Source organism: Chlorocebus sabaeus, chromosome 17, assembly GCF_047675955.1.
Source record: "Chlorocebus sabaeus isolate Y175 chromosome 17, mChlSab1.0.hap1, whole genome shotgun sequence".
Classification (NCBI taxonomy): Eukaryota; Metazoa; Chordata; class Mammalia; order Primates; family Cercopithecidae; genus Chlorocebus; species Chlorocebus sabaeus.
The window spans coordinates 31752280-31776026 of NC_132920.1; the positions used below are offsets into that span (position 1 = coordinate 31752280).

General features: G+C 51.9%; 3 protein-coding genes across 48 annotated transcripts; 1 reads left to right on the forward strand and 2 right to left on the reverse strand.

The window, feature by feature from the left end:
- Window positions 1–14236, reverse strand: BAG6 (BAG cochaperone 6). 45 transcript variants are annotated; one of them, XM_038005866.2, is made up of 26 exons: window positions 14088–14236; window positions 13244–13364; window positions 10750–10867; window positions 10440–10636; window positions 10156–10209; window positions 9922–9996; window positions 8837–9072; window positions 7953–8082; window positions 6973–7170; window positions 6510–6762; window positions 6087–6164; window positions 5869–5976; window positions 5644–5756; window positions 5452–5536; window positions 4397–4683; window positions 3684–3975; window positions 3348–3517; window positions 3111–3164; window positions 2902–3004; window positions 2686–2810; window positions 2374–2520; window positions 1915–1974; window positions 1337–1480; window positions 1148–1255; window positions 446–592; window positions 1–193 (listed from the first exon to the last, which is right to left on the reverse strand). In XM_038005866.2, exons 2-26 carry the CDS (start codon window positions 13349–13351, stop codon window positions 98–100), a joined length of 3486 nt encoding a protein of 1161 aa, XP_037861794.1. In that variant the 5' UTR covers window positions 13352–13364; window positions 14088–14236; the 3' UTR covers window positions 1–97. The 45 variants fall into 45 exon arrangements, with proteins under 45 accessions (XP_037861794.1, XP_037861788.1, XP_037861792.1 ...); XM_038005860.2 differs by having other exon boundaries at window positions 5452–5539; XM_038005864.2 differs by having other exon boundaries at window positions 13999–14236.
- Window positions 14237–14314: 78 nt separating this feature from the next.
- On the forward strand, window positions 14315–20140 carry APOM (apolipoprotein M). 2 transcript variants are annotated; one of them, XM_038005913.2, is made up of 6 exons: window positions 14315–15030; window positions 18401–18555; window positions 19153–19226; window positions 19317–19415; window positions 19562–19660; window positions 20001–20140. In XM_038005913.2, the coding sequence occupies exons 2-6, from the start codon at window positions 18503–18505 to the stop codon at window positions 20024–20026; spliced, it is 351 nt and encodes a 116-aa protein (XP_037861841.1). In that variant the 5' UTR covers window positions 14315–15030; window positions 18401–18502; the 3' UTR covers window positions 20027–20140. The 2 variants fall into 2 exon arrangements, with proteins under 2 accessions (XP_037861841.1, XP_037861840.1); XM_038005912.2 differs by lacking the exon at window positions 14315–15030 and adding an exon at window positions 16472–18010.
- A 747-nt stretch (window positions 20141–20887) lies between these two features.
- Window positions 20888–22849, reverse strand: C17H6orf47 (chromosome 17 C6orf47 homolog). Its single transcript, XM_038005914.2, has one exon. The coding sequence runs from the start codon at window positions 21888–21890 to the stop codon at window positions 21009–21011; it is 882 nt and encodes a 293-aa protein (XP_037861842.1). The 5' UTR covers window positions 21891–22849; the 3' UTR covers window positions 20888–21008.
- Between the last annotated feature and the right edge of the window lie 898 nt (window positions 22850–23747).

Sequence of the window (23747 nt, forward strand, 5' to 3'; positions counted from 1 at the left end):
TAGAGAGAAAGCAGCCAGAAAAATCCGACTTTTATTTCTTAAATACTGTGAAGGGGGGAAACGGTCCCCTGATGAGGAAGGGCCATAGAGCAAAGAGCTAAGGATCATCAGCAAAGGCCCGGTGGGCATTGGGGAAGCGCTGAGGACTGTAGTTGGGGTCTTCCTGCAGTCGTTTTTGTATATCGGACCGGAGCTAAAGAGAAAAAGCAAGCAGGTTGGAGAAACACTGCCAAGTCCCTATGATCCCAGCAAGCAAACAAGGCCATCCCTCAGAAGCTAACATTTCCCCCACCAAGCACACTGTCAAGCCTTCCCAGATGCCAAAGGGGAAAACAAATGGTAGCACCAGGGTGACCAGTTCATTGTTGAAGGGATCCAGGGAAGAGGGACCCTACCCCAACCCCTCCCACTAGACCATCCCTATTCTGCTTCGAGGTGGGGGCACCTGCTGCCTGTAGCTCTCCTGAACCTCTGGTGCCTCCAGGTCCCGGCTCAGGCTCTCGGGGCTCGTCAGGGGCCTAGCTCCGGCTGCCTTAGCTGCCCGGCTCACAGCCTCTGAGAGAAGCAGCTGGGGGCCCTCACCCTGCATCGTCTGGGGGATGGGGTTGGGAGGGAAAAGAGGATCAACGTCAGATCCAGTGCCACCATCTGGCTCACCCTTTCCATGAGTCAACCACTCCACTGAGTCTCCATGCTAGTGGAGAGAGGGGAAATAGAGTCCAGGATGTGGTTTTTACAGCAGAAATGCCTTCCTAATTCCCCTTGGCTCTAACCAAAACCAAAGTTAATGTGCTTCAACGTGCTCTTCAAAACGAGAGGCAGAAGGGATCAAGCCATCTGGCATTCAGAGCTAGATAATTCACAAGAGGAAACCTACCTTAAAGGAAAATGGGATCTAAGCACATGGGGATTAGGCAGCTGAGGAACTAATACAGGACTGCTAGCAAACAGACTGTCAAGTCCTGTATGGTTATGCAACAACCAAGAGCAAGTCTGAATCCCAGAAAAAGTTTCCTCATTAAATGAGGGGAGGGGAGGGGAGGGGAGACTGAATAACAAGAGCTCCTACCATCTCTAAATAGTTTAATTCCAGGCATGACGGGGAAACCTGGATAGAGAGAGAGGCTTAGGGAAGAGGAAAACCAACCTTGCGTCTCTTGGCAGGCATACCACTGAGGTAGGCATCACTCAGAGGGGGCTGCGGTTTCACCTTCCGCTGGCTCTGAATGTCCTGCTGGATAATAGGGACCCATTCCTGGGGAGGAAAAGATGAGAAAGTAGTAATGCCCTTTACTTTCAGCTGCCTTGACCCACTGGATTACTTCCTGACACTTACTGGGGGTACTGCAGCTGCCCAAGGTTCTGTCTCAGCTGAAGCTCCATCCTGTTCATCCCGGGAGCCCCCCTCAGGAGCAGGAGGTGGACCTCGGGACATGGCCTCTTCTGCTGTTGTTCCAGGGGCTGGGGAAGCATTCTCCCGCTGGGTGTCAGATAGTGGGAAGAGCCAGGCTTCAGAATTTTTAGCCTCCAAACCTTTCTTTTTTTTTTTTTTTTTTGAGATGGAGTCTTGCTCTGTCACCCAGGCTGGAGTGCAGTGGCCGGATCTCAGCTTACTGCAAGCTCCGCCTCCCGGGTTTATGCCATTCTCCTGCCTCAGCCTCCCGAGTAGCTGGGACTACAGGCGCCCGCCACCTCACCCGGCTAGTTTTTTAATATTTTTTTTAGTAGAGATGGGGTTTCACTGTGTTAGCCACGATGGTCTTGATCTCCTGACCTCGTGATCTGCCCATCTCGGCCTCCCAAAGTGCTGGGATTACAGGCTTGAGCCACCGTGCCCGGCCGCCTCCAAACCTTTCTCCCCCAGCCCTCCACTCCACATTATCTGGCCCCTCAATCTCCCCCTCTACCGAGTACCTGAGGCTCAGGGGAAGCTCTTTCTGCTCCCTGAACTTCCATTGGCTCCTCAGGAAGTGGCTGTGAAATTAAAGAACAACATATTTCAGCTGGGCGCAGTGGCTCACGCCTGTAATCCCAGCAATTTGGGAGGCCGAGGCAGGCAGATCACGAGGTCAGGAGATCGAGACCATCCTGGCTAACACGATGAAACCCCGTCTCTACTAAAAATAATAAAAAAAAAATTAACCAGGCGTGGTGGTGGACGCCTGTAGTCCCAGCTACTCGGGAGGCTGAGGCAGGAGAATGGCGTGAACCCGGGAGGCAGAGCTTGCAGTGAGCCAAGATCGCACCACTGCACTCCAGCCTGGGCGACAGAGCAAGACTCTGTCTCAAAAAAAAACAACAACAACATATTTCCTCTCAGATCTCTCCAGTTCTCTCAAGTACCCTGACCCCACTGCCCAACAGGTCCCTTACCTGGGGGGGATCACCAACCCTGCGAACGTATCTGAGAATGGCATCAGGGCCTACGGGCATGTGCTCCAGTACCACCTGAAGCCTCAGTCCCATCATAGTGGTCAGCCAGCTCACCAAGGAGGGATTCACCCCACGAGACATACGACGCTGAGAGGCAGAAAGCAGATTTAGAACATAAAACCCTCAACCACCTTTCCTAATATATTAGATCCGGGGTACAGAACGTCAGTTTAGAAAAGAAAAATGAAAACTGCAGAGAATGGAAACCTCAGGAAACAAAAGGCTAAGGACCTGGGGCTAGGTGGTGCTTACAATTCGGCCATTGATAACAGCAGCAAGCTCCATTTGCTGTCCCCCCAAGCAATGCAGGTTCAGGGCCAGGCATTCAAACAGGCCTTGGTTACACAACTCCAGCAACCGGGCCCCAAATCCACTATCTGTGGGCAAAACACAAGGAGGGAATGCTGGCACATGGCAGCCCTGCACATCCAACAGGCCCCACTTGCCCCAGCCTGGCCAGCCCCTGACCTGTGCAATGCAGCACATGAGCAGCAATGCTATTAAACTGCTCTTGGAGAAATTCCAGGTTTGTCCGGATGATGTCCACACCTGGCTGAACCTGCACCAAGGACTGAGAGACAAGATACACAAAAACAGGAATCGTAAGACTGGGAACGGAGGAGGCAGCTGCCTTGACCAGACCCAGGAGAGGAGGGGAACAGAGAAGGGTTACTCACAAAACTCTCCCGCACATACTCTTCTAGCCCCGTGATCAATGTGTGGGTTGCCATCTGCGGAGGAAACAGAACAGGTTTAGTTCAAAGCCTCAGTCCTCCCAAGACTTCCACCTTGACCCCAACAAGTCCAGGGCTTGTGTGGGGGCAATTGGAGCTTTACCTGGCAGAGAAGCAGTCAGAAACAAGGAATAAAATGTGCAAAGGAGGAGAGCTCTGGGGCCCCTGGCCTTCATTTACCCGGATGTTACTGGGTGTGGGCTCCTGACCACCCAGGTAGTGTTGGTGGAAGAAGGATCGCAGCTGGGGTTGCAGCCGTTGTAGTGGCTGAAAATGCCCATGAAGAAGCATCACTACGTCCACCATAGAGAAGTTCTGGCACAGAAGAGAGAGCAGGGCCCCAAAGAATCCTGGAGGACAGGGGCAGATGTTAGCAATGGCCTTTACCACCTGGCTTGCCCACCCACAACCAGGTGTCAACCTCATCCCACCTTGGCAACACCCCTAAACCAAGGCCATCTACCTTCCTCTGGCTGCCCCTTCCTGGAGTAAGCCAAAGCACCCCCTTTTGCTCACCAAGGGCCCCATCAGCTCCAGGCTCAAAGATGTTGCTGGATCCACTGAGGCGTTGTATGAAGGCAGCAATACTTTCACTGCTGCCAGCCCGAGCCCCCAAGGAGCCCAGCAGGGAGCTCAGCACACCCTGCACCACTGAGGTAAAAAACTCCGGTGATAGGCTCTCAAGACCCAGGCCTCCAGGACTCCCTGCCCCACCAGAAGGGGAGCTTGGTGGGGGCATGGTCTGCTGCTCTGGGGCAGGTTGTGGGGGTGGAGGAGGTGGGGGTGGTGGAGGGGCTGTCTGTGTTGCCTGGCAAATAGAAAAGGAACAAAGAACAGAAGGTTGAGGTGAGAATGCAGATAGGGAAATAATACGGCATCAAGAGGGCACAAACATATGGGTCTGGGAAGATGGGGAGTTACATTCTGATCTTCACTGCTTAGAGCAGAAGTATGGTAGGTATTTAACAGAGTCAGGCAGCGCAACTACCTACCTCTTCCTCTGAACAGGTTGTCAGAAAGCAGTGACACTAATTACTACACTTTCTTTTTCTAAACCTCATTTTCTTCATCTTTAAAATGAAAGGTTCAGTCAATGAATTCCCAGGGCCCCTTCCCCCATGTGTCACTAGGGGCTCTTACCCAGTGGTTATATAATGGGAAGAAGGTACCACTGCCTGGCTGGGCCGGGAGACAGGAAGGGTGAGGTGAATGGCAAGCCAGCCACTCACCTGCAAGAAGTCAGTCATGCCCTGGAGAAAGGCAGGGACACCAGGCATCGCCACAGTGATAGTGGGAGAAGCCACACCAGGCCCTCCAGCCCCTGGTCCGGCAGGCCCTAGCAGGTTCCCCAGAAGCTGAGAGAACTGAAGATCAGCCGTGGAGGGTTGAGGGGTGGGTGGAGGCTGGGCAGGCCCCCCAGGGGCGGGGCCAGCTGTGGTAGCTGTGTTGGTGGTGCCAGCACTGGCAGAAGCAGTGGCAGGGGCTGGTGGTGGAGCCATTCCTGGAGTCCCCTGAGCTGTAAGAACCCAAAGAAAAAAGCTGGGCTGAGCATGGTAGCTCTCAGCTGTAATCCTAGCAACTCTGGGAGGCCGAGGCAGGAGAACTGCTTGAGCCCAGGAATCTAGGCCACATAGCAAAACCCCATCTCTATCAAAAAACAAAAAAAGACAATTACTAGCCAGAAGCTAGTACTGCTAACTACTCAGGAGGCTGAGGTAGGAGAACTATTTGAGCCCAGGAGTTCAAGGTTAGTGAGCTATAACTCACTGGATTGCACCACTGCACTCCAGTCTGGGTGACAGAGCAGGACTCTGTCTCTCAAAAAAAAATAAAAAAGCTGGCCAGGCACGACAGCTCAAGCCTGTAATCCCAGCACCTTGGGAGGCCGAGGCAGGTGGATCATGAGGTCAAGAGATCGGGACCATCCTGGCCAACATGGTGAAACCCCGTTTCTACCAAAAATATAAAAAATTAGCTGGGTGTGGTGGCACGCACCTGTAGTCCCAGCTACTCAGGAGGCTGGGGCAGAAGAATCACTTGAACCCAGGAGGCGGAGCTTGCAGTGAGCTGAGATTGCACCACTGCACTCCAGCCTGGTGGAGAGAGTGAGACTCCATCCCCCCCCAAAAAAAGAAAAACATTGAAACCGGAAGACAAACAAGACACTATGGCAGCCCCATTCCAGGAACGCAGGAACCAAGAAAAGACAGAAAGAACTAGAAAGTGCCAATAAGCAGACTAGGAAAGGAATTTAAAGTCTGAGTGGGGAAGAATGAAAACTCACCCACAAGGACTGGCTGCATAAGAAGCTGCCCCACAAGGCCGCTCACCATCTGGGCCAACGAAGCATTGGTACCCAGCCCGGCGCCCTGCTGGATAGAGCGCAAGGAAGGACTTCAGACCTGCCCTTCCATGCACCACCACAGGAGTCTCTCCCTAGACTGTTACGCACTAGAACTCCCCAACCCTTGCTCACCAGTGTCCCAGAGACTGGGGGCCCTCCAGGATGAGAAGGCCGAGCCTGTGGAGGAGTGGGCCGGGCAATCACCACCCGGGTTGGAGCTGTTGGGAAGCCTGGCACCTGCTGTCCTGTGGGTGGCAGAAGAGAGAGACCGAACAGGGCTGAGGGCCAGGCCCTGGCCAGCCAGCTGCCACCATGGACTGTGCCCCACCTCCCAAACCTCCCCTTCCAGGTCATTACCTGCGGCCGCGGAGGCAACAGCTGCCACCATGGCCTGATGAGTGATCTGGTGGGCGACGGCGTGCATGAACTCAGGGGGCAGGGAGGGCAGCTGGATGAGGGTGGAGCCTGGGGGGCGGGTCTGATGTAACCTTGAACCTGGACCCCTTCAACCCACCCACTCAGCCCTTTCCCTTCGCTACCCAGAGCTCAGCCTGCCCTGATACCCTCACTCTTACCCAGGGTTTGGCCATGACCAGGGGGCCCCAGGGGGCCAGTGGGAGCACTCGGAACACCACCAGGCTGTGTGCCAGAATCTGGGCAGGGAGACAGAGAGAGTGGCCCTGAGGTAGGTAGGGCCAAGGCCTAACTATATCCTCCCGAGATCAGGCATACTTCAGGCCCATAATCCCCCAATCAGAAAGCCTGCTTTTCCCTCCATCTAAACAGGGAGAAGGTGCTCCCTTCACCATGTAAACACATCTCCAAAAACAAAGCAACCCATCCCCCACATCTATCTACTAAAGTTTCTGCTCTGGTCCCCAGGCTACCACCAGCAGCATGGGCCTCTCCCTTCTACACCCTGTTTCCTCACACCTCGACATGAACCTCCCTCAACATGCTGATTCTGCTCTTCTCGCCACCAACTGATCCTAACTCACCTTGAATGTTCATGTGCATCATGACCACAGGTTCCACGCTCTGGTGGGAAATCCGGATGACCCTCGGGTGGCTGGTGGCTGGCGGGGGAGCTGGACCTGGAGGGGGAGCTCCCTCAGCTGAGGACTCGACATTGGTAGAAGACGGAGCCATGGACGAGGCCTGCCCAGGACCAGGGGGAGGTGCCTCCGCATTGGGAGTTGGGGGGGGCCGAGTCCCATTTCCTGTCATGGTCACAGTGGTTCCCACGTTGATCTGAAAAAGACAGATAGACAGGCAGAAGTGAGAAAAATACAGAAGCCTAACCAAGAAATCCTCACGATAAACCTCCGAAGTATCTCCAGCCTCCATCACCATGTTTCCAAAGTCTCCTCCTTTCCTAACCTCCTTCAGGCCCAGTAGCTACCCTGGGTCACTCTATCAACACCCCTCACTCTCCCTCAGGCCAGACTCCCCCTAACCCACCTGTATGGGAATGGCTGCCTGCTGGAGCACCATGGGGGTGGTGTAGTGAGACATAGGCCGGACTACATGCAGGTGTCGTGGGGGCGCACAGGCCAGATTGCAGCGCAGGTCAGACAGTGCAACAAAGGTGTTGCCCAGCAGTCGCAGGCTCTCCCCCACCAAGTTGATCAACCGCTGATCCTCCTCCCGGGCCTCGTGCTGCACACCCCAGCCAAACACAAAAGGGCAGAAAATATCAAGCTGGAGTCCATCTCACTAATGAAAGCAATAATGCCTTCTAAGAATACCACGTCCTCCAAAACTTTCAGTTATATCCTTGTACGTTTATATGCAGACCAAATCTTTGCAAATAAATTACATCTTATCCACATGAGAAACATCCTATTAAAACACTACAATGAATCAGTAAGTCATCATATACTGATTTCCTTTACTTTAAACTTTCTAAATTCATTCAGAGGCACAAAGGGTACAAGAACAGTGGTTACAGAAAAGATTATCACCTTCTCCGTAAGGGAGGAAAAAAATCACTTACAGGTTCAGAGGAAAATTGTTTTGTTGCAATGTGTGTGTGGTTTTGTTTGTTTTTTGAGACAGAGTCTCACTCTGTCACCCAGGCTACAGTGCAGTAATGAAATCTTGGCACACTGCAACCTCCTCTTCCCGAGTTCAAGCGATTCTCCTGTCTCAGCCTCCTGAGTAGCTGGGATTACAGGTGTGCACCACTACGTCCAGCTAATTTTTATACTTTCAGTAGAGATGGGGTTTCACCATGTTGGCCAGGCTGGTCTCAAACTCCCGACCTCAGATGATCCGCCCACCTTGGCCCCCCAAAGTGCTGGAATTACATGCATGAGCCACTGCACCCGGCCCTGTTGCAATGTTTTTCGAGGGAGGAAAAGAGTTATCTGTATTTCAGCCTGTTCTGTTTTAGGAGTACTGGGGCTAAGGAGGAAGGGCAGGGCCATCAAAGGGCTCACATTGTTATTATAGTCCGTGGTGGCAGCAGCACCCAGAATCTCGTAGTAGCGCTGCAAGAAGGGCTGGAGGCGACTCTCCAGCCGCTGTAGCTCTTGGAGCACCTCCACATACTCCGCAGGGGAAGGATGGCTGTGGACAAACCCAAGCGGCAGTGAGCCAAAGCTTTCCTCAGATTCCCAACCTCACAGTCAACAGGGACTACATGTGCCCTCCTTCTCCCTGGTCTCCCAGAGCCCTGGCCCAATCCTCCTCTGGACCAGCAGAGCTTCTATTTTCAACCTCCGCCTCCTGGGTTCAAACGATTCTCCTGCCTCTGCCTCCCAAGTAGCTGGGATTAAGTCGCCTGCCACCACACCCAGCTAATTTTTGTATTTTTTAGTAGAGACGGGGTTTCACCATGTTGGCCAGGCTGCTCTCGAACTCCTGACCTCAGGTGATCTACCCGCCTCGGTCTCCCGAAGTGCTGGGATTACAGGCGTGAGCCACTGTGCCCGGCCAAAGCTTCTATTCTTTACTCCCACCCATGAGAGAATGGGGAGAAGAAAATGAACTGCTCCCACCCTCTCCACCACAATCCTGCACCTACAATGGTGAGAGACTAATTCTAAGAAAAAGAGCAAGCCTATGTGAACTCAGAGAAGAGAATTCTCATCAGGCTCAGGAGATACTATTTGGATTTTCTTGCCGTAGGGAGAGCAGTTCTTCTCAGCTGCCTGTCTTAGCGTCATTTACCTATACCAAGAGAGCCCCTCCTCGCCCCTCAATGGTAACCTTCAACTAAGACCTCCAAGTAATCCTTTCCCTCCCTTGCCATGGTTCATTTTCTTCTCCCCATACTTCACTTAGGATTTCCCACCCCCTAAAGATTCCCTCCATCTCTCACTTGGGTGCATTTGTTTCCGGGGCAGGTGTTGGGCCCGCTGGGGCTGGACCAGGAGTGAGCTCCGGGTTCTGGGCTGGGGCACGCTCCTCCACTTCTTCTGCCTCCATGGGTTCCCGAGGAGGTGCTTCACTTTCAACTGGTTCTGATGTTTGAGAGCTCAAGGCTACTGGCTCCTGGGTCACAGCTGGTGGCTGCGGGGGTGGCTGACTGTGCTGCGGTTGGGGTCCTCCTCGACACTGAAGGTAGGGGAGAGTCAGAATACCAAAAGCAGAATAAGACTGCTGCAGAAGATTACTCTGCAGGAGACTGGACAGAGAAAGTATCCTAACTAGACTCCCTGAAAGCACGGCTCTGCAATTATATCTCTAACTCGCTAGCAACTAGCATAAGACTGACACAAATTAGATGCATAATAAGCATCTGTAATTTTTTTTTTTTGAGACAGTCTCTCACTCTGTTGCCCAGGCTGGAGTGTAGCAGCGCAATCTCAGCTCACTGCAACCTCTGCCTCCCAGGTTCAAGCGATTCTCTTGCCTCAGCCTTCCAAATAGCCAGGACTACAGGTGTGTGCCACCACGCTCAGCTAATTTTTGTACTTTTAGTAGAGACAGGGTTTCACCATGTTGGCCAGGCTGGTCTCGAACTCCTGACCACCGGTTAACCCCCTGCCATGGCCACCCAAAGTGCTAGGATTACAGGCAGGAGCCACCATGCCTGGCCACAGCATCTGTAATATTTGTAAATAACTTTCTAACAAAGAGTAGAGACTGTGGTTTCCTGTCCTCCATAAGTTGGTTTCCCAGCCTCCACAAGTTAAGAATTTGGAATCCTTTAATTGAAAAGAGATGCCATAAGACAAGTCTGAAACAAACTCCCCGGATACCAGGCAGGTATGGCAGAGGACTGGCAGAAATGAGAGAGCCTCACATAGATACTTCTTCTGCCCAGAATAATGAATACTATACAGAAGACTACATTATGAAGGCCAAACCCTGTGGATGTGGCCAGTCAAGCCCCAACCCCCAGGATGAGAGAAAACGGAGAGGGAGGGTGGGGAGAGACCCTAGCCAACCTTGCCCACTTACCTCCATCCGGGATAGTAAGGTCTGTATATCCCTGATCATGTGTTGAGCCATCACCAGCCGCACCCGGGGCTCACTCTACAACGAGAGAAGGTTGATCAGGGTAGGTTACAGATGAAGCCATGAGTTCTACCACCTACTAAATCAGGTCCCAGCCATCTCTCAGTCAGGTCCAACCCACCTCCCAGCCTCCTTCTCCCAGATCCCCTTCCCTGACCCTCGGAGGCCCCTCAATACCTGAATCGGGGCCTGTTCCATGTTGATGTGAACATCCACAGCAGAGCCGTCACTCTGGGGAAAGGGTAAGGGAAGTTGTTCTGGGAGAAGCCAACACTAAGGCCTCCACACCTCCAATTCATTTCCTGGAGCCCCGCCCTCTTTTCTCCTTAAAGACTGAGACCAATAGCACACCACAGGGCCCCCTGAACCCAATCTAAAGATGGAAGCATCTATCTTATTCCCTGTTGCTACCACAACCAAAGCTATCCACAAAACCCCTCCCCTGTAGAACATAAGCTTACAGGAAGATTGAAGGTTCCAACCATGACATAGCTGTTGGCATTCCGGTCATGAACAGAGGCCCCAGGCCCCCGAGTACCAGGCGAGGGTCCCCCACCATGAGTGGCTGAGGCAGACCCTGTCCCAGAAGATGCCCCAGAAGGGAGCTGAGTCTGAGGAGGAGCCCGTTCCACCAGGTGGATAACCTTTCCCCCAACATCTGCAGAAAAATAGACACGCACCGAAACATAGTATGAACAGGTAAACCCATGGCCTCAGTTCATCCCTCCAGACAGCAGCCCCAACCTCTGAACTGCCTCCCAGTCCCCTTACTGTATTCCTGGAGCTTCTTATCATCTTGTAGAACTCGTCCCTGGTAAATGAGCCGTTGTTTTTCAGACGGGATGCTGACAGAGGCAGCAATGTGCTCCTTAAACTCTTTTACATTCATCTGAAAGGAAGAGGAGGCATGCACAGGAATGGAAAGAATGGAAGAAAAAGGAAGAACACAGACAGACAACCGACTTGTGGAGGTGAGGTGTAAAAACTACCCCAGAATCACTACCCACTAGTCTTGACTGTGAGATAATTACTGTGCAAACCCTTAAACTAAAGTAACAGCTGTCAAAATACAGACAATAAACTTGGCTGGGCACGGTGGCTCACACCTGTAATCCCAACACTTTGGGGAAGCCAAGGCAGGCAGATCACGTGAGGTCAGGAGTGCGAGACCAGCCTGGCCAACACGGTGAAATCCCTTTTTTACTAAAAAATCCAAAAAAATTAGCCAGGCGTGGTGGTGAGTGCCTGTAATCCCAGCTACTAGGGAGGCTGAGGCAAGAGAATCACTTGAACTCAGGAGGCGGAGGTTGCAGTAAGCCAAGATCGCATCACTGCACTTTAGCCTTGGGGACAGAGAGAGACTCCATCTCAAAAAATTAAATAAAGAAACTTAATGAAGCTCAGGTTATAGATCCAGGAAAAATAACACGGATGAAAAACAAAAAAAAAACACCTGGACATTATATTCTCTGCCTGGCTCCCACGGGAATTCCCAAGAGAATATGTGTCTAGAAACATCAGTGACCCCTTTCCAAACACAAGATGATACCAGTTTATTTACCAGACTCTCCTGTGATTTCCAAGATTAAAAAATGGCAAAGAAGATGGGGTCTGGAATCAGGTGAATGAAGAAAGACTAAGAAGATAAGAAAGTAGCAAAAAAGGTCCCGGCACAGTGGCTCACACCTGTAATCCCAGCACTTTGGGAGGCTGAGGCAGGTGGATCACCTGAGGTCAGGAGTTCGAGACCAGCCTGGCCAACATGGTAAAACCCTGTCTCTACCAAAAATACAAAAATTAGCCGGGCGCAGTGGTGGACATCTGTAATCCCAGATACTTGGAAGGCTGAGGCAGGAGAATCGCTTGAACCCAGGAAGCAGAGGTTGCAGTGAGCTGAGATTGCACCCCAGCCCTCCATCCTGGGCAACAAGAGCAAAATTCCATCTCAAAAAAAAAAAAAAAAAAAAAAAAGTAGCAAAAAGAGAAATATTTTTCCTAACTAGAGACCGACTCTTGGGAAGTACCAGAGTGTTTATACACAACTAATCACAAGTCTATACATAGCTTTCTTATATCCAGGTAATATCATGTTTTAGAAAACCATGGACCACCCCACATGCAATTTGTCTCCAAGTATTACAGAAATAAAGACATAGATAGCTAGAGCCGGGTGTGGTGACTCATGCCTATAATCCCAGCACTTTGGGAGGCCGAGGCAGGCAGATTACCTGAGGTCAGGAGTTTGAGACCAGCCTGACCAACTTGGAGAAACCCCATCTCCACTAAAAATACAAAATTAGCCGGACATGGTGGCACATGCCTGTAATCCCAGTTACTAGGGAGGCTGAGGCAGGAGAATCACTTGAACCTGGGAAGCGGAGGTTGCAGTGGGCCGAGATCGTGCTATTGCACTCCAGCCTGGGCAACAAGAGCGAAACTCCCTCTCAGAAAAAAAAAAAAAAGACATAGATAACTGTGTCCAAGGCTTTAAGCTCAAGAGACCCAAGATGTGACACCAAAATTAGTAATTTCACTCAACAGTCTATCAAGGACCTATCTCCAGTATAGGTTCTGATTTCTGCCCTTTAAAAACACAGCATAAACCTGACTGCTTTCTATCAATCACACACACTTGCTTAGGGTCCCTGTGCTGTTTTCCTTCCCAAAGGCCAGAGCCATGTCTGTCCCTTTGGGTTGGGGTCCACACGTGATGATGACACACATCTTCCTTCCTCTGTTTTTCCCTCTGCATTAAGTTCTATCCATGTGGAGGACAGAACAAAATCAGCCTCACTCACAAAACATCAGAAAACGTTCGACTGGAATACGAAGGGATCAATAAAAAGAAAATCTGAGGCCAGGTATGGTGGCTCATGCCTGTAATCCCAGCACTCTGGGAGGCAGAGGAGGGCAGATCACCTGAGGTAAGGAGTTCGAGACCAGCCTGGCCAACATGGTGAAACTCCGTCTCTACTAAAAATACAAAAATTAGCTGGGTATAGTGGGACACACCTGTAATCCCAGCTACTCAGGAGGCTGAGGTAGGAGAATCGCTTGAACATAGGAGGTGGAAGTTTCAGTGAGCCAAGATCGCGCCACTGCACGCCAGCCTGGAAGATAGAGTGAGACTCCATCTCAAAAAAAAAAAAAAAAAAGAAAAGAAAGAAAATCTGATCACCAAAAATCAGGCTCACCTCTCAGGCTAAGGAGCCTAAACGAGGAAAAAAAGCTAAAGGTGTCTTCCAGAACTACTGAGGTGTCTCACCTGGGCCCCCACAATAAAGGTCCGAGTTTGAGAGTCCAGCGTCTTCACCAGCACCTCCAAGCTGTCAGGCTCCTCCACAGAGGTACTGGTACTATCATTAGGCTCCATGGCCGACAGGTCTCTAAAGAAGAACGAAGGAAGGGAGGCCCGCTGTTGCCCAGCAGAGTGTACCCGGAAGACTCCCTAGCGTTAATCCCTGCCCCAATACCTAAAAAGTTTCTCGTACACAAACACACACATTCACACCTGTCCCCATCCCCCTTCTGATTCTGGGGCGCAGGGAGAGAAACACAAAAGGGCAGGAGATCGACGGCAAAGGGAGCTGGAGGACGAGAGGTGGGAGGGGCTCCACGATGCCAATCACAATAAGCGTGGAGCCAGTCAGATTAGGAAGGAAGCACGAGACCAGAGACTAGTGTCATCACCGGTCACCGCAGGACAAGCACCCCAGAGGTCGGAAAATCCTGGGACTAGGCGAAAGCGGTGGTCGCGCCACACTCGGCGGGGAAAGTGGTTTAGCGCACGCGCGCCACGCCCATCGAACCCTCCTAACTCACTAGACCCGAAATGGCACTCACGGGGCCACCGACCTGCTAGCTGACTGCCCGCGTCTCCTGCCTTCCCACGGTGTTCCAGCAGAACAGCACAACTAACCCACAGCCAAATACAAACACACAAACACACACACACCCCCACTACCCCGCGGCTCCGCCCCCGACTTCCCCACGGACCGTCACTTCCGGTCTCCCCCAAACCTGCCACCGACGGCCACTTCCGTTTCCCCGATAGTATTTGGGGATCTCGAGGCGATACTTCCGGCTCCCCCCAGGTCCCCAAGCTTTACTTTTGTGGGGCACGACGAGAAAGTCCGCAGCCCCAAACAGTGAGTTTCTGAGGACGAGTCGGGCCGGGGCCGGCCTAGGTGGGAGGGAGCCGAGCACCCAGAGGAGCCGCCGCCGCCGTCGCCCGGGGGACCGTACTACGCCTGCGTGTGTCGCACTACGCCTGCGTAGACACTTAAGCATCGCCCCCCCCTCCCCCACAACCCCCTCGGCGGCGTTCACGTCTGTGCGCGCGCTTGAGCTCTAGAAGATTGAGGTGGCTACCGTAAATGCCTGAAAAACAATCACCAACTGGGACTCTACCACTGCTTGGAGAGGGGCTATGGACGGTCGTATGGACCTTGGACTTTGGAGATGGGGGATTATGCCACATTAATCTATGTTTAAATCTTGGCAGGCTGAGAATTTCAGGCGGCACTGTCCTAGCTAGCTAAAACTCTTCTCCACCTTTTCGCCCTCGCTGCGCCCTTTCTTCTGTGCCTCCGGAAGTTACTCTTACAGTAGGCGTTTGGGGGCGGCACGGGGCGATTTTGTTCTTGGTTGTTTGGTTGGGCTAGATTTCGGTTCCGCCGGGTGGGCGTTTTGCGGGCTGTGGGCGTCACATTCGTCTCCGGCGGTGTGTGGCCAAGGGGACAAGACACGTTTTAGGAAAACTAAGCGTGGTACTACATTGCAGGATTTTTGTCAAGAAAAGAGGCGCCTCCGAGTTTGAGAATTGGGAGCAGATGGAGTCGGAGTGGACAAAAGACAAGACCCTGATCGTGGAGAATTTAAAGGCCGGCCAGCGTGCTTCCGAAGGCCGGGGGTGGAGGCATTACCGCCTCTCCGTGCCCTCTTAACCTGCCCTGGGACAAGGGCCTCGGCCCTGCGAAACTTCGAGTCCTCCCGAAAGACACATCGCTGCTGGGGTGCCCAACCTTTCTGGGATTCATAGTTTATACCCAGGTCCTGGTTATGTTTTAGTTAAGAGTTCTAATAAGCATCTGTTTAATGAGCACTTGTGCCAGCCGATATACTACGGGTTTTATGGGGGTTTTTTGTTTGTTTTGTTTTTTTTGAGACGGAGTCTCGCTCTGTCGCCCAGGCTGGATGCAGTGGCGCGATCTCGGCAACCTCCGCCTCCCGGATTCACGCCATTCTCCTGCCTCAGCCTCCCGAGTAGCTGGGACTACAGGCGCCCGCCACCACGCCCGGCTAATTTTTTGTATTTTTAGTAGAGACGGGATTTCACCGTGTTAGCCAGGATGGTTTCGATCTCCTGACCTCGTGATCCGCCCGCCTCGGCCTTCCAAAACGCTGGGATTACAAGGGGCAGGCCTTGTGTATTATTTTAAAAAGCCTTTTAACATAAGCCTTTAACATTTTTTAGGTGAGTACACTAAGACGAACATGAATGTCAGAATTGACAAATCGAGGCCAATAGGACTCCAGATCGAGCACTTGTACTTTACTGCCCCAATAAAAAAGTGTTACATTTTAGCTTTTTTATGTATTTTTTTGAGAGAGGGTTTGGCTTTGTCGCCCAGGCTGGAGTACACTAGCTCAATCACAACTCACTGCAGCCTCTGCCTCCCGAGCCCAACCGATCCTCCCACCTCAGCCTCCCAAGTAGTAGGGACCACAGATGCGCACCTCCACACTTAGCTAATTTTATTTTTATAGAGATGAGGTCTCGCTATGTTGCCCAGCCTGGTCTTTAACACTTGGCCTCAAGCAATTCTGCCACCTTGGCCTCCCACAGTGCTGGGATTACAGGTGTGAGCTACTGTGCCTAACCACGTTTTAGCTTTTTATTACAAAAATTTTCAGCCCGGTGTAGTGACTCACACTTGGGAGGCTGAGGCAGGTGGATCATGAGGTCAGAAGTTCAAGACCAGCCTGGCCAAGATGGTGAAACCCCCGTCTCTACTAAAAATACAAAAATTAGCCTGGTGTGGTGGCGAGCGCCTGTAATCCCAGCTGCTCGGGAGGCTGAGGCAGAGAATTGCTTTGAACCTGGGAGGTGGAGGTTGCAGTGAGCCGAGATCACGCCACTGCACTCCAGTCTGGGCAACAGAGCAAGACTGTCTCAAAAAAAAAAAAAAATTTTCAAACATTACACCAAAATAAAATAGTATAATGAATTCTAATATACCAGTCACCCAAATTTTGTTTGTTTTTTAAGTAAATCGCAAGCCTCACCCCTCGGCAAATTTTTTGTGGCAGTCCATGGGATATAAATTTATCAAGCTAGGTGTGGTGGCTCATGCCTGTAATCCCAACACTTTAGGAGGCCGAGGCGGGCCGATTGCCTGAGCTCAGGAATTTAATACCAGCCTGAGCAACATGGTGAAACTCTGTCTCTACGAAAAATTAGCTAGGCGTGATGTCGTATGCCTGTAGCTCCTACTGGGGAATCATCTGAGCCCGAGAAGTCAAGGTCACGGTGAGCCGTGATCGTGCCTGGGCGACAGAGTGAGACCCTGTCTTAAAAATAAATAAGTAAATAAATAATCTGTTGAGGAAGCCCCACCTCTCACAGCATTAACTGCTCCAGTCACTTGGTGCTATTCAATGACAGCCTATTTGGCAATTCTTACTGCCTATTATTTGAGAACCCATCAGAAACTAAGAGTTTTGCAAACATTACTATTAATTATAGCAAATATATACTTTGGACTTACCATGTGCAGGTCTTTGCTAAGGGCTTTATGTGCATTATTTCATTTAATCCTATAAGATTGATGATTTGCCAATTTTACAGACGAAAAAACAGACATAGTAGTTAGGGGTTGGTGGTGTTTCGTTTGTTTGTTTGGAGACAGAGTCTCACTCTGTCGCCCAAGCTGGAGTGCAGTGGCACAATCAGGACTAATTGCAGCCTCGACATCCCAGGCTCAAGCAGTCCTCCCACCTCAGCCTCCCTAGTAGCTGGGACTACAGGCATGTACCACCACATGCGGTTAATTTTTGTATTTTTTGTAGAGACAGAGTTTTGCCACGTAACCCAGGCTGGTTTTGAACTCCTGGGCTCAAGCCATCTGCACACCGTGGCCTCTGAAAGTGCTGAGATAACAGGCATGAGCTACTATGCCCCGCCTGTAGTTAGGGTTTGGACACATTCTGCCTGACACCAACATCTATCCTCTTTTAACAGATTATGTAGCCTCTTTGTAGTAATGAATGTTGAGTGAATGTGTTAGTGAACATTGCCAGGGTATACATATTTTTCTAATTATAAACTGAAGAGAGCAATCCACCATGCCCCAGCACCTGCATCATACACCTGCATCATACCTGCTCTAAAGCACTTACCAAGTTGTATTGCAATGGTTTGTCTACACAGTTAGTTCTCCCTAGAACGACTTATTGAAGGCCAGGGGCTATGTCTTACTCATTTTTTTAATGTCCCCAGGGATTAGCTAGTTCTTGGGAAACAACTGGGACTCAAAATAGTTTGCCAAGTGAATGATTGAGAGGCCCAATCAAGCTACTACTTCCCTTCAGTGCTGCACAGTGCAGCAAATAACCAGCTCAGATATGGGTTCAAAGACCACAGGTTTCTCCTTGGACAGCTCAGCTCTCGTCATAACTCCTGAGAAACCCTGGACATGCCAGGGTATGGTATGGAGTGGTTGCATCCGGAAGAGGGGGAGGAAGTTCCAAATACTAAGTAATCCAGGTTTGGGTTGGAAAACAAGGTTGAAGTTACTCATTAGCAGGTGAAAGGGTCAAGGGTCGAATGCAAGGGAGCTGAAAGCAGAGTGGACTGAGCAGCCAGTAGGGGAGAGCAGTTAAGGCACACACAGCACCAGCTCCCTCCTGCCTGAAGATGTTCCGCCAAATTTGGGCAGCTCTGCTCTACCTCTATGGTGTTATCCTTAACTCCATCTACCGGTGCCCTGAGCACAGTCAACTGACAACTCTGGGCATGGATGGGAAGGAGGTATGGACTGAGATTGGGGAAGCCTATGGTGGAGGCTCTGAGGGACTTGGGCGGATGGCCTAGAATGACTGGAGACCGTCTTGGGAATGGAAGGGAGGAATGGGGTGTGAGTGTTGTGATAATGAAAGCAAGAAGAAAAATATCAGTACTGTGGCCATCAATGCAAAGGCATGGCAGAATTAGGGGGTGGGGTGATTACCCAGGTTGATTGGAGAGGGACAAAGAGGAAAAGTCATTTAATGACTCTTTGTCATGGATCCAATCCCAAGTTGGAAAGAGGAAGGCAGCCAACACCTCTACGCCTAAGTCTTGCTGTCCTGACTGATGAAGAGGTTGGACCTATCCTGTGCTGGCATCCACCCTCTTTTGCTCCCTTCATTGTCTCTCCAGTTCCCAGAGGTCCACCTGGGCCAGTGGTACTTTATCGCAGGGGCAGCTCCCACCAAGGAGGAGTTGGCAACTTTTGACCCTGTGGACAACATTATCTTCAACATGGCTGCTGGCTCTGCCCCGATGCAGCTCAACCTTCGTGCCACCATCCGCACGTGAGTGGTGAGGAGGCAGAAGCATCACTAGGTTCAGTCTCTGCCCAAAGTGTGATAATCCACCCACCAAGAGCTGGCCTCTTAGCTGATATATCTACTATGCTTGGCCCACAGAATTCAATGGCTGTATTAATTGCCCTCTGGAGAGAGATGTGCCTAACCAATGCTTGGTAGCTTGAAACCCAAGGAGAGCTGGGCTTCAATAAGGAGTACAATTGAGTAAATAGAAATTGGGACAGGCCGGGCATGGTGGCTCACACCTGTAATCCCAGCACTTTGGGAGGCTGAGGCAGGCGGATCACGAGGTCAGGAGATCGAGACCATCCTGGCTAACACGGTGAAACCCCGTCTCTACTAAAAATACAAAAAATTAGTTGGGCATGGTGGCGGGCGCCTGTAGTCCCAGCTACTTGGGAGGCTGAGGCAGGAGAATGGTGTGAACCCGGGAGGCGGAGCTTGCAGTGAGCCAAGATCACGCCACTGCACTCCATCCTGGGCTACAGAGCGACACCCAGTCTCAAAAAAAAAAAAAAAAAAAAAACCAGAGTGGTTGGGGTGATGCTCATTCTTTCCTCCTTGCCACCACCACCTCTGCAGAAAAGATGGGCTCTGTGTGCCCCGGAAATGGATCTACCACCTGACTGAAGGGAGCACAGATCTCAGAACTGAAGGTTAGTTCTTCCCAGCCCTCACCCTCCCCAAGTCCCTTGAAGCTTGGTTCTGCATCTGTGTTCTCACACTTCTCCTACCTACCTTGACAGGCCGCCCTGACATGAAGACTGAGCTCTTTTCCAGCTCATGCCCAGGTGGAATCATGCTGAATGAGACAGGCCAGGGTTACCAGCGCTTTCTCCTCTACAGTGAGTAGGGATATAAGGCAGGAAGGGTTGGAGGGAAACAAGGGAGGGCAAGAGAACTCCTCACTCTGGATCCTATGACATCCTCCCAGGAAGAGCTAGGTGCTTCCAGGGGTTTTGACTGGCCTGGCCCCACCTTGCCCTTCCAGATCGCTCACCACATCCTCCCAAAAAGTGTGTGGAGGAATTCAAGTCCCTGACTTCCTGCCTGGATTCCAAAGCCTTCTTACTGACTCCTAGGAATCAAGGTAAGGTGTTAAAGTTTCACAAAACAGGATTAGGACTCACCAAGTCTTCTGGGGTTACAGGGTGAAAGAGGCTCGTGTGATGTCACCAGAGGGATGTGGCTAAGAGCTGTCATGTCACCTGAGGGAGGCAGGATGGGTTCTGGGCTACTCAAGAGAGGTTTCAGAGTTTGCACTGGATAAAAGGGGCAGAGGGTCATACGTGGAGGGAAAAGGCCCTTAGAGACTCCCCTTTGACACAGGGAATGAAAGAACACATTCTTCTCCACCCCATTACTATCAACTTTCCTTTTCTCCCTGGACTTCCTTTCTGTCCTCTTCTTTTTCCCTTCTCCCATCACAGAGGCCTGTGAGCTGCCCAGTAACTGACCTGTAACTTCGTCTAAGTCCCCAGATGGTACAATGGGAGCTGAGTTGTTGAAGGGAGAAGCTGGAGACTTCCAACTCCCATTCAAGATAATAAAGATGATTTTTCAATCCTCATCTCATTCTGGGGTTTGTCTCCAGACATCATTCCCACTCCTCCCATTTCAACACTCCCCCTGGATCCTCTACCACCTAAACCCCCAGGTGGACGGCGTCAGGAAGAACAGAGTGGCAGTAACTCTCACTTTGTAGTGGTATATTTAGGATTTGATGTGACACATTTATTGCTGAGTGAGCAAACCCCTAGTCCCCAAGTGGGGACTACAGGCTTCAGTGCTTCCCCCACACTGCCTGAACTACCAGCCCTTCTGCATTGGCCCTCCTGCCAATACTGCCTGCACTGTCCCCACTCCCTCTGGCTCCCATGATCACCAGATTCGCCCTGCAGGCTCCCTGTCACCTGTGGGGCCCTATCCAGACCCCCTAATCCACTTGCCTAGCAGTCCCACTCTTCCCTTGGTGGCTCAGATCCTGAGATCCAAGGAGTACCCTGGGTGTCCCAACCCCTCTCTTACTGCTATCCTGCTCTGGTCTCCTGTACCCCAGGAAAGTTTTGAAAGGTAGAGAGAACCCTTTGGTCTTTATTCTCCACCACCACACTTTTTTTCTTTTCTTTTCTTTTTTTTTTTTTTTTTTTTTTTGCTTTTAAAAAGTGGAGGTGGAAAAAAAAAAACTGAAGGTGGGAGAAATTTAAAAGCAAAAATAACAGCTGGTGAATCCAAGGGCAGTGCCCTCACTGTCGATAAACACAAACACCCTAAATAGCTCTGTTCTCTCCTATGTATGAAGGGGGGCCCTACACCCTCATACTCTGGGGTTTCTTCCCCATCCCTGAGATCCCTATGCTTACAATTTGGGTCATGCCCCACACTTTTCTCCTAAAGCCCACACTCTCTTCACCCTTTGCCCCCACACCACCCCATGGTCACAGCCCCTTTCCTGGGTCTCCCCTCTGCTCCTCACCCTCCCTCTCCAACCCCTCACTCTCCCAATCAGTGGCCTCCTCATCCCCACTGGGCTCCCGGAGGCTGACAGCCAGCACCAAGGCCTGCAGGAGACCAAAGAGGCAGGCAAAGTGCAAAGGGTGGGCAGTAAGTAGGCTCAGAACAGCATGGAGCCCATGCAGGGCAGCCAGGAAGGACAGTAGGCCATGTAGCCAGAGGCCCAGCGGTCCACGCAGGCCCAGTGTGTCCAAGGCTGCCCGCAGTGGTCGTGAGCACAGGGCCAGCAGGGCAGAGGCCAGCAGCTCCAGCAGATGCAGGGTCAGGTTGGTGGAGATCTGCAGACACTCCTCTGGTCCCCCTAAGTACCGGGAGGGAGCTCCTGGTTCCCCCCGCAGCCAGCCCAACAGCTTCTCACGCCTGCCAGGTTTCTCCACTGGGGCTCCTGGCCCAGGGACGCTCATTCCCCCTTCAGGCAACACCCCTGGTCTCCTGGTGCCACCTGAATCCACATGATCCCATCCGAGTTCGGGACTGGCCCCTCCACCCTCCAGTCTCCCAGACTCTTGAGTGCTAGAGATAGGCTGGACCCACTTGAGGGAATCCATTCTTTTGCTCCCTAGTTGCTCAACTTGGGGCTCAGTGCTTGGTACGGAAGCAGCCCTAGAAACCCTCAATGCCCCTGAGTCCTTGGTCTTGGGATGCCCCACATCTTCCATGGTTTCTGGGGCACTATCCCAGTCACTTCCTGAATTCTCCGAGGAGCTGTCCACCCATCGGGGTTCTGGCTCAGGTGGGTCAGGCCTCATTGGTTTCCGGCGGCCCCAAGGGCGAGGTAACCAGCCACCAAGCCGTCGCAGGAACATGGCTGGGGTGTGTAATGGGCCCCCAGATTCTGAGGCTGCTTCCTGGCACTACTCAGACTCTCAGGATCTCCTCAGAAGCCAGAGTCTTTCTGGCTCAGAACAGCTATTTGCCTAGTGATGCAGTCCTACTCTGAATTCAGAAGTGGCTCCTCCCTTCTCTGAATGGTCATGCAGCCTCAAGTGTGGCAAGTGGTTTGCTTCCTCTTCAGTTTTGGGGTAAAGGGAGGCACACCCAAATTCATTTACCATCCACACCCCCACAAACAAGATTCCAAGAGTCTCAGATCTGACAAGGCCTGGGTCACCACCAGAGTCTCCTCTCTGTGTTTCCGGATTTCCTTCCCAGCAGGCATCACCCCAAGTTTCACTCACCAAGGCCACACCCCAAGGTGCCCCAGAAACTGGGGCGGCAGTGCTCCATCCAATAAAGCAGGCAGGAAGGTGGCCCCAGGTCCTAGGTGCTCCTGGATCGTGTAGTCTTTAACTGCTGCCCCAAGGGACCTCGAGGAATAGGAATTCTCTTTGTTACTAGGTGGAATTAAAGTGTCCAGCAAACTCCAGCCAGCAGCGTTCGTCCCTTGATTTAGAGGGGGATGATTTCTACAAAGTGGCCCGATTGGCCCGCGAACACGCAGCAGAGACGCGGCCTCCACAAGGTCAGAACTAAGATGTCCTCGGAGATCCCCAGTCGCGAGGCAAAGTGCGGGCCTACTTCAGGACTCAGGCGTCCGGGCGCTTTGCGCGAGGACCGCTCCCGGGCCCAGCGTCGGCGCCGCGGCCTCGGGGAGCCGCTGGGAGCCGCGGAGCCCGGAAGCAGCTGCACCGGGACGGGAAGGACCCGCGGGGGCGGTGCCGCAGCTCATGGGGCGGACCCTGCGAATCGACCGCCCCCGTATCCCCCGCGCTGTCCGTGCGCGCCAGACCACGGAGCGCCAAGCTGAGATTAGCAAGGGCCAGGACCTTAATTTAAACCCAACTCCTCATTTTCCCGAGCTTCTCATGCTCCCCTGAACTGGGTCGCCCCCCTAGAGCCCCCTGCCCCTGGGTTCTTCTCCACATTCCCCACCACTCCTCCATTTCGCATCCAAGCCTTCGTGAAAGGCTTTCCTAGAAAGGAAAAAATGAGGAGTCTTGCGACTGGAACAGCCCTCCCCTCCCCCTCTCTGCAAATTTTAATTCCTTTTCACAACAGTGAGCTCTTCTTGTGCCTGGCATGAGCAAGACAAGGGGATGGGTGGTGGGAGGGTTGGGAAGTGTGGGAAAGAAAAGTGTACACAAATAGGTGGAATGAAAAAGCTTGACTTAAAGTTTAGATTTGGAGACCAGAGTTCTGGTCCCAGTTCATCTAAGCTTAATAATCGTAGACCTTCCTATCACACTGGCCTCTTCCAGCAAAACCCTAACCCATTCTCATCTCTAGGGGCCTTCTTTGACTTCCCTTATTACCCTGTATTTTTGATAACATGGGCTGGGAGTGGTGGCTCATGCCTGCAATCCCAGCACTTTGGGAGGCTGAGGCCGGCAGATCACCTGAGGTGGGGAGTTCCAGACCAGCCTGGCCAACATGGAGAAACCCCATCTCTACTAAAAATACAAAATTAGCCGGGTGTGGTGGTGCATGCCTGTAGTCCCAGCTATTTGGGAGGCTGAGGCAGGAGAATCACTTTAACTTGCCGGGCGGAGGTTGTGGTGAGCCGAGATCACGCCATTGCACTCCAGCCTAGACAAGAACGAAACTCTGTCTCAAAAAAAGAAGAAAAAAAAAAACGATAACATGGCTGTTTCGCTCTTCAGCCATGAACTTTTTGAGGGTTGGGAATGTCTTTACCTGTATTCTTGGCACATAGTATATGGACT

Excerpts from the sequence above, each read along its gene's own strand:
- BAG6 (XM_038005860.2), bottom strand. The coding sequence starts at position 13,351 with ATGGAGCCTAATGATAGTACCAGTACCTCTGTGGAGGAGCCTGACAGC. Across the intron at positions 9,997-10,155 it reads TGGAACAGGCCCCGATTCAG|AGTGAGCCCCGGGTGCGGCT; the intron begins GTATTGAGGGGC and ends CTCTCGTTGTAG. Across the intron at positions 1,481-1,914 it reads GAGCTTCCCCTGAGCCTCAG|CGGGAGAATGCTTCCCCAGC; the intron begins GTACTCGGTAGA and ends TCTGACACCCAG.
- APOM (XM_038005912.2), top strand. The coding sequence starts at position 17,897 with ATGTTCCGCCAAATTTGGGCAGCTCTGCTCTACCTCTATGGTGTTATC. Across the intron at positions 18,011-18,400 it reads TGGGCATGGATGGGAAGGAG|TTCCCAGAGGTCCACCTGGG; the intron begins GTATGGACTGAG and ends TTGTCTCTCCAG. Across the intron at positions 19,227-19,316 it reads CACAGATCTCAGAACTGAAG|GCCGCCCTGACATGAAGACT; the intron begins GTTAGTTCTTCC and ends CTACCTTGACAG.
- C17H6orf47 (XM_038005914.2), bottom strand. The coding sequence starts at position 21,890 with ATGTTCCTGCGACGGCTTGGTGGCTGGTTACCTCGCCCTTGGGGCCGC.